General features: G+C 40.2%; 1 protein-coding gene across 1 annotated transcript; it reads left to right on the plus strand.

The window, feature by feature from the left end:
• The first annotated feature begins 4,146 nt into the window (after positions 1 to 4,146).
• On the plus strand, positions 4,147 to 8,776 carry LOC110438678 (uncharacterized). The gene is made up of 11 exons (XM_087257130.2): positions 4,147 to 4,764; positions 5,685 to 5,856; positions 5,976 to 6,210; positions 6,288 to 6,561; positions 6,651 to 6,828; positions 6,919 to 6,995; positions 7,238 to 7,418; positions 7,513 to 7,761; positions 7,887 to 8,058; positions 8,138 to 8,286; positions 8,380 to 8,776. The coding sequence occupies exons 1-11, from the start codon at positions 4,486 to 4,488 to the stop codon at positions 8,667 to 8,669; spliced, it is 2,256 nt and encodes a 751-aa protein (XP_087113256.1). The 5' UTR covers positions 4,147 to 4,485; the 3' UTR covers positions 8,670 to 8,776.
• Positions 8,777 to 9,755: the final 979 nt, after the last annotated feature.

A 9,755-nucleotide genomic window follows, 5' to 3' on the forward strand; every position in this document is an offset into this window, starting at 1 on the left:
GACAGCTGTGATTGACAGTTTCTCAAAACAGACTGTCTGAGCTTCGCCAGGAGACTGAAGTGTTATTATTCGATTTCTGTGTTATTTTACCTTGACAAAATGAGTTCAGCATGAAAATACAGTTTCTGATATACATGATCCTGGTGGAACACTGTTTATTTGCTAAGGTCAGGGCTTTTTTCGGGCTTTATTAGTTTGCTGATACACGCCTAACCACCCAGAGAGCAAAATATACTCAGGCCAGTTCCGGCTAGATTCTCGCCTGCCGGAGACTTACCCCTCACAGCTCAGACTGACTACCTCTGCTGGACCTACTCCGGATGTCTGGACTCACTGCCCGATTCCAGCCCGAGTCAATCGAGCCAGATGCGGCGGCCAAGCAAGCCGGCGCTGCCGCATGCGAGCCGGAACCAGCCCGCGACGCCGCGAGTAGGTTATGCGCTGCGGCCCGGAGCTGGCGCGATTGAATATATAAAACCCTCATATTTGTTAACGTTATTACATCCATTTGTGTTGATATGACAGCAAACGCATGCTGAGAAGTTCGGGGGGCGTGGTTGATTTTACATAAAGCGTTTGGTTGGAAGCTCGACTCGGCTCCTCCTCTGGCTCCATCACACAGTCCTTCTGCGCATGTCAAGGCTCCAATTTCAGCAGTCTTTTGCGACAGTTTGTGCCCGTCAAGCAGGCGTTTTGCCCTCAAGGCGTTCAATGGGAAAAGGGGCTGGCGCAACGTCCATATTTTTTACAGTCATTGTTCTATACAGCAGAACAATCAACCAGCGGCGGAGTTTGCTTTGCACTTTCGCACATTAGCAGCGCAAACTGGCTGGGCTGATGACCCCCAAAAGACCCTCTATAGTAAAGCACTGAACCCCGAATTACAAACTGAGCTAGCGTGTAGAGATGATGGGAAGTCGCTCGATCAGCTCATTGATTAATCCATCAGGCTGGATAATCTGCTTCGTTCTCGCAGACCCCCTCATGTTCCTCTCTCTTGTCCCAGTCAAGAATCCTCTTCAGTTCCCTCATGCCCTGCCGAGCCCATGCAACTAGGTCGAGCCCAATTAACTAGTGAAGAGCGAGACAGACGTATAAAGAATAATTTGTGCCTATATTGCGGACTTGGTGGTCATACCAAGGTCAAATGTCCCAATAAGCCAAACTCCAAGACACTTTCGGTGAGTGCAACCTCTATTCTCTCTAAGAACAGTAATGCTCTTATTGTACCCATTTCAGTGTGTTTCGGGAACAACACTATTCACACTGTCGCACTGGTTGACTCAGGAGCTGCTGGTAATTTCATGGATACGGCATTTGCCTGTAACAACGCCGTTCCTCTAACTTCTTGTGATTCCCCTCTAGCAATCACGGCAGTAGACGGACGCCCCCTAGGGGATGGAAATGTCACTTACCGCACTCACCAACTGTCAGTTCAAACAGGCTCGCTTCATAAGGAGAAGATGGAGTTTCTCATCACCACGTCTCAACACACCATAATCCTTGGTTGGCCCTGGTTACAAACCCACAATCCACTCATCTCCTGGAAAACGGGTAAGATTTATAAATGGAGTGAATCTTGTCAACAGAATTTTCTGTGTTCTGTTGTTCCCATCCAGCTTAATACCATTGTTGCCAGTTCTGAGACTCCAGAAAAATCCCTGATTCCCGATGAGTACAAGGATCTCGCTGAGGCATTCAGTAAATAGAAAAGCCACTAAACTTCCTCACCATGAGTATGATTGCGCCATTGAATTACTGCCTGGCACCACGCCCCCTCGTGGGAGAATATTTACTCTGTCTCAAACAGAAACAGAAGCTATGAACGCTCGCATAAAGGAGGAGTTGGAGAAAGGATTTATTCGACCCGTCTACATCACTGGCTTCTGCAGGCTTCTTCTTTGTGGAGAAAAAAGATGGAAGTTTACGCCCCTGCATTGATTATTTGATTTGAGATCACTGTTAAGTACCGTTATCCATTACCTCTGGTCCCAGCCGCTCTGGAACAACTACGTTCAGCCAGGTATTTTACCAAACTTGATCTCCGCAGTTCCTACAACCTCATCTGCATAAAACGGGGTGATGAATGGAAAACCGGGTTCTCTACCACTACTGGCCACTATGAATACCGGGTGATGCCCTTCAGCCTGGCAAACAGTCCTTCTGTCTTTCAAGCATTCATAAATGAGGTATTTCAAGACATGTTGAACCAGTGGGTCATTGTATACATTGATGATATCCTTGTCTATTCAGATTCCCTAGAGGAACACATTCGCCATGTCAGAGCCTTACTCCAGAGACTCATAGAGAACCAGCTATTCGCCAAATTGTCCAAATGTGAGTTTCACCAGACCTGCACCTCCTTCCTTGGATACATCATTAGTGCTGACGGAGTGGCGATGGACGAAGCAAAGGTAAATGCTGTAGTGAATTGGCCAAAGCCGATTACAGTCAAAGAACTGCAATGCTTTCTGGTGTTCGCAATTTCTATAGAAGGTTTATATGTAACTTCAGCTCTGTAGCCGCACCGCTCAGTTTAATGGTTAAAGAAGGCAATTCCAGAATAAACTGGAAACCTGACGCAGTATGAGCATTTAACCCCCTCAAAGCCCGATTTGCCTCTGCACCTATTCTCTGCCACCTAGACCCCAAGTTGCCCTTCGTCTTGGAGATAGACGCTTCGAACACAGGCATTGGCGCTATACTCTCTCAATGAAAAGTGACGTCAAACAAGATCCATCCCTGCACCTTTCACGCAAGCTTAATTCAGCGGAGAGAAATTATGATGTGGGCAATCGTGAACTCCAAGCAATGAAAGTGGCTATGGAAAAGTAGAGTCATTGGCTGGAGGGAGCTCGACACCCATTCACGGTAATCACCGATCACAAAAACTTGGAATATATTCGCTCAGCCAAAAGACTTAACCCTCGACAGGCTAGATGGGCTTTATTCTTCACATGCTTTAACTTTACAGTCACTTACATTTCCGGTTCCAAGAACATTAAGGCTGATGCCCTCTCCCACCTTTCTGACGAAGAACCAAATCAGGTGATTGAACAACCCATCATTTCTGACTCCATTTTGATGGCCCCCATCACCTGGGATATTGACACTGAGATCGCCCAAACTGCCAATTAACATCCCACTCCACCCGCCTGTCCCGAAGATAAAGTCTTTGTACCCCAGCCATTGAGAAACAAACTTCTAGACCATATACATGCTAACCCCATTTCCGGTCACCCAGGCATTGCAGGCACCCTCGACCTCGTTCTAAACCTCTACTGGTCGCCCCAGGTCCCATGTTGCCATCGATTTCATAACTGATCTTTCCCTCTCTCTGGGTCACACCACCATACTCCCCGTCATCGACCGGTTTTCGAAGGCATGCAGGCTCATTCCCATTTCCAAATTTCCAACAGCTTTGGAAACCGCTGAACTTCTGTACAACCATGTATTCCGCTACTATGGATTGCCCGAAGACATTGTGTCTGACAGAGGTCCCCAATTTACATTTAGAGTATGGTCTGCCTTCTTCAAAAATCTCAATATCAATATCAGTCTCATTTCAGGATATCATCCACAATCCAACGGGTAAGTCGAACAGCTCAACCAAGAAATTAGGCATTTCCTCCGCACTTACTGTCACCAACATCAAGAGGACAGGAGCCGTTTTCTCATGTGGGCCGAATACGCTCAGAACTCGCTAAGGAAAGCATCCACGGGGCTCAAACCCTTTCAAGTTGTCCTGGGCTTTTAACCCCCCCTCATCCAGGCACGTGCACACATAGGGCACCCCAGGACAGTGGGTGTAGCTGTCCACCAGAGATCTTCGCCTCAGACTCCCGTGCAAAAAACTCAGTCCCAGGTATGTGGGTCCATTTATGATTGTAAGACAAATTTCACCAGTCTCATACAGAATTAAACTACCCAATAACTACCTTATCTCTCCCACTTTCCATGTGTCACTGCTCAAGCCTTCTGCTGGCCCAACTGAGGTGCATAGGGAGGTGGCAGCCGGTGACCAGGGAACCCCACTAATCGTCATTGATGTGTTTGCCAGCCGCCAGCCCTTCGACTAACTACAACTGTGTTTTATGTGAGTTTGCACTCGCGTAACATCTGTGTGCTGTTTCTTATTAAACTCTGTTTAAAGAGCCCATATTATGGTTTTTTGAAAATAACCTTCCATTTAGTGTGTCACACAGCTCTATGTGTAGTGAAATGCCCAGCTAAGGCTTAAATCTGTAAATGTACAGTGTTTTAAACTGTTGATTCATATATAAAAGAGTCGACTCTTATTGCTTCAAACGAGTCGCCTTAAAACTGAATCATTAGGTGTTTCGCCATGACGTATGAACGAAACCAAGTTATTCACGTGCACACGCAAACCCGGGAAAATCGAAACTCCACCGGCCCCGCCCACAACAACAGGATAACAACAAAAAGAGGTAGACCACGAACGCTGCAGAAAAATCCGGTTGAATCATGTCGCGTAGACACTGTGCTCTTAAGTGTGAGGGAAAAGTAACGCTTTTTTCCCTACCTAAAGATGAGGCTGCGAAAAGTCAGTGGTTGAGGTTTATTTTTGGAAATGTACCTCAGAAATATAGTCCCAACATTGTGCTGTGCTCCCGTCATTTCTCTGACGAGAGCTACACCAATGTACACGCGTACAAAGCAGGATTTGCTGTACGGTTGTCGTTAAAGGATGGATCAATACCAAGTTTATTCGGACCAGCATGTTCTTCCACCGAATCACAACCTGTAAGTATGATTAAAATTACTCCTCTTGTTCACTGTTACAAGCTAAATATGTGTGTAGCTGCCTGTATTGTGTTTGCTGCATGCAGCGTGTAAGTTAGCGGTAGCCCTTTAGCTTACAGGCGAATGTTACTATTTGTTTGCTTACAAAAGTGCATAAAGTACGTTTATTACTGAATGTATAGAATATAGTTGTATATAACAATACGCTGTTAGACTATTGTATTGATTTTACAATAAGTTCTGGCATTAGGCTGCTGACCATATAAGTTACCATGGGTGTTTGTTTATCAAAGAGCGGTGGGCTAACGTTAGGTGTGCTAACATTGACATAAAACAAATTGTACTATTGATAAGTTATGTAAAACTATCGACACTTTGATACGATGTATGCAACAATCGTGTTGTAAATTGAAGATCACAAGCAGTATTTCTTTCTGTAAATACAGTTAACATTAGTTACTTGCAACAATGTTTCCGGCTTTGTTCTCTGCGCTTTTTTAGATGATGTATGCACACCTGAACTATAATGAAGCTTAAAATTTTATATTCGTTGTGTATTCAGTGATGTTTACTAAAGTACAGAGGTGAAGTTGGTTTTATATTCGCACATTCGTTTAATTAGAAGTCTATTTTGTTTACCATGTAACTTTATATATTAGATCGAAATTAGCATGCAAGTATGAGTTCTAAACAACATTAACCTAATTCACTGTGAACAATGACTTGGAGAGTCATTTGCTGCTAATATGTTTTTTCTATTTAGAATTTGCAAAGAATGCTTTTCTGAAATATTATTATAGAGAATGTCTGAATATCTGAACATAAAACCAACTTTACCTCTTACTAAATTGATATTTTAAATGAATTATGTTTATGCCCCATGTAATTTTTATTGATTTTTTTTGTCCTTTTTTGTATAGAGTACATCACAGCAGACCATTTCAAGTGGATGTGTACGTGTAGATGTGGCTTGTCAGACTGACTCTCTAGAAACTGTGAATGTGACTACACAAACGGATGATATAACAAAAACATCTGTTGGCACACAGCTGTCCTTAAGAACGCTGAAAGAGTCGCACTTTCGGAGTAAAGGTATAATTTTTATAAATGTTGTTGTATTTTCATTCAGTAATAAAGCTTTAATTTATTTTAATAACACTCTCTAAAGCTTATATTTGTTGCAACTAAACTTACATAATTGTCTTTTTAAGGATCACAGGCAACAGTTAAATGTGAAACTGTTGGCACTATAACGACGTCCTTTGATGTACCATTTGCCTCAACACCTATAAAGGCTCCTGGTGTCAGCACAATCAAAAGACCTCATCTGGAATTGGAAGAGGAGGAGGTGGAAGAGGAAGACTCAGACATATACTTTGAGACAGAACCTCATGACTCAACTTTTAAACCAGACGACACAACCATTTCACAGGAATCAGAAATGTCGTAAGTAATACCCTTTTTATAGGTTTATTATAAGAGGATTTATTTTAATAATTTACAAATAATTCTTTATTTACTAGGATTGTCGAAAGGCCCATGTATGGAGATGCAAAATACATTGTTTTTGAAACATGTTTGCGGGAGCTGTTTGCAACGTGTCCAATTTGCAAATTAAAGTGTGATACGGAGCAACACCGCATGGGCACATATGTTGCTTTCAGCCAGATTTGCCCCAAGTGTATGTACAACAGGAAGTGGCAGAGCCAGCCAATTGTTGGAAGTACACCGGTTGGAAACGTCCTCTTATCAGCAGCCACTTATTTTACAGGAGGCTCATTTATCCAACTACAGAAGGTAGTAAATTATTTTATGAATATCTGATTTTATGAAATCAAAATTGTTAATATTATCTATTAATACACAATTTTTTTCCTCTTGTATAGATTTTTAAGGCTGTGCAATTAAACTTGTTCCAGTATGACACATTTCGTCGACATTGCAGAAGTTTTTTGGAACCAGCAATTGTTCATAAGTGGAAAAGTGAGCAGCAAAACATAATAGCAAAGTTAAAAGAGGGAGGAAAGACTGCTATTGCTGGAGATATGCGTGCAGACTCACCAGGTACGTCATGCGTTTTTCTTAAGTTATTAAACCATTATTTTAGTATATTCTCACGTTAAATTTTATTTATGCTCCCACTTTTTGGTGTAGGCCATTCAGCCAAATTTGGAAGCTACACAGTAATGGACATGCAGAGTAATACAATTGTGGACCTCCAGCTTGTTCAGGTATGTAAATTCATATATATATATATATATATATATATATATATATATATATATATATATATATATATATACATATATATATATATATATATATATACACATGTATATGTGTGTGTGTATATATATATATATATATATATATATATATATATATATATATATATATATATATATATAACATTGACTAAACATGTATTACAATTTTTAAATAAACCAATTATAATATTGCTATGCATTTTTAGAGCAATGAGGTTGGAGGTAGCTACCATATGGAGAAAGAAGGGCTGAAGAGATGTCTGGATCTACTGGAGAACAACGGGTTAGAGGTGGATTACATCGTCACCGACCGTCATCCACAGATCCAGAAGTATCTCAGGGAGCGCAAGATAACCCAGTTCTACGATGTATGGCACTTCGAGAAGGGTTAGTATTTGACATTCTAAGCACATTTGAATGTACAGTTAAATAGGTTTTTATTCATTATTGTTTTTTATTATTCATTTTTTCTTTTTAACAGGTTTGTTTAAGAAATTAAATAAACTGGGAAAAAACAAGGAGTGTGAATTGGTGAAGAAGTGGCAACGTAGCATCAGAAATCATGCTTACTGGTGCGCCACTTCCTCTACATCGGGACCAGAGAAGGTGGCCAAGTGGACTTCGCTGATTAACCACCTCCAGAATGTGCACACGCATGACAATGCTTTATTTCCCAAGTGTGCACATCCAGTTAGAGCTTCAAAGGACCCAAAGAAATGGTTTCAACCAGGTAGTTATTGTTAATTTGTCACTTTTATACACTTTGTGTTTCTTGCACTACTTATTGAATGAATAATTGGGTGAAGTTAATTCTACAAGAGAAAGTACTATTACTTACAGTTTCTAATAATGCAGGGTCACAGGCTCTCTTCAAAGTTGAAAGAGTACTGTGCAACAAGAGGGTGCTGAAGGATGTTGAGAAATTGAGTCGTCATTATCAGACATCTTCACTTGAGGCTTTCCACAGCCTTATTCTAAGATTTACACCAAAAAACGTTGTTTTCCCGTTCATGGGAATGCTGTGCAGGTACTCAAAATATTACAACATATATCAGTTTGCCTTTTTTGTTTATTCTCTTTGTTAATTGTCTGCTTTGATATTATAGACTGTACCTTGCAGCGTTTCATCACAATGAAAACGCAAACCGTCAACAAGCCACAACCGCTACAGGACAAGCAATGTACAAAATGGTGTTGCCAAAATCAAAAAGAGGGGAATGGACAACACGGGCATTAAAAACAGAACCAACCTATAGTAAGTTATAAAACAGTTTTATTTTTAGAAATAAATAAGTAATTTACATTCAATAAATATATAACAAAATTACAATATAAATTATAATTATAGGATATGTTGAGGAGCTACTGAAACTGGTCTTCGAGGTCATCATTATGGACCCCTCTCCATTTGTGGATGAACTGAAGAAAATTCCCATTCCCAAGCCCCTTTGTGCAGAATACGACAGACCAACAAAGGAAGAAGCCATTGCCCATCACAAGTCACGGTTCAGTCAAGAGGGGGTCGGAAGCCAACATACCGACCAGCCTGATCTGGAAATGCCTGCCGTATCCGGGTTACAACACAGCACGGAATTACGACACGAACACTCCGACCCAAGTAGCCCCAGCACCAGCTGACAAAACTGCGGTACGCCAGGTAGCGGAACTGCCTAAAAGAAATAAAGACTTTTAAAAAAAAATCTGTGTGACAATTTATTTTGGGAATAAAGATCGTTTGATTAACATATCTGATTCAATTGTCATGATTTACATGTTCTTTTTATCCTATATCAAAGTGGTTGCACTAATGTTATTATTTGTGGGGTTAATCAAAATGTACTTACTCTGTTGTTCTAAGCCTTAGACGCCCATAGTCACATTGGTAAATGTTATAGATGTTTTGCAGTGTATATGGATTGAGACAGTTGGGTTCAAAGCCTGGATGGTGTATCATGCATGTTGGTGGGTCTGGAATCTGGTTAATCCTTCTTGTAACCTACGATGGTAAGATTGGCGGGGGGGGGGGGGGGGGGGGGGGGGTTTCAGACAACAAATACTTGTATAAAAATTCATAATAACATAAAAGTGTTTGGATTGGCATACAACTTTAACACTCCAAAACAAACTGATATGATATTACATGTTTATGCATATGAATAAAAATGATTACATTTTGTGGACAAAACAATTTCATATGTGACAATGAATAAAAAATATATTTTTATAATAACTTACAAGAACATAAATGTTTGTAGTGGCATAAAACGTAAATCTAAAACAGCTTGCTATGATATATAGTTACATATGAATAATACATATTAACTTCAGTAGACAAATAAAATTGTATATGTGATCATAAACAAATCATAAATATAGAAATTTGTTTTCTTTGTTAACTTGTATAACAACTTAAAATAACAAATATTTGTATTGGCATAAGAGGTTATTACTATCCAACACAAGTTGCTATACTCATGTTTTTACTGGTATAAAACATTAACACTCTTAAACACGTTGCTATAAAATTATATACATATGAATAATAAAAATGGACTGTTCAGTGCTTCAAACGTTTGTATAGATGTAAAACAAATTTACTTCAAATTTGGATTGTGTTAGTTTATAGCATTCCTCACTATAGAAGTAAAGTTGGTTTTATATTCGCACATTCAATCCTATAGCAGTCTCTATATTGTTTACCATGTTACTTTGAATATTCGATCG

Source organism: Danio rerio, chromosome 6 (genome assembly GCF_052040795.2).
Source record: "Danio rerio strain M-AB ecotype USA chromosome 6, GRCz13ab, whole genome shotgun sequence".
Taxonomy (NCBI): Eukaryota; Metazoa; Chordata; class Actinopteri; order Cypriniformes; family Danionidae; genus Danio; species Danio rerio.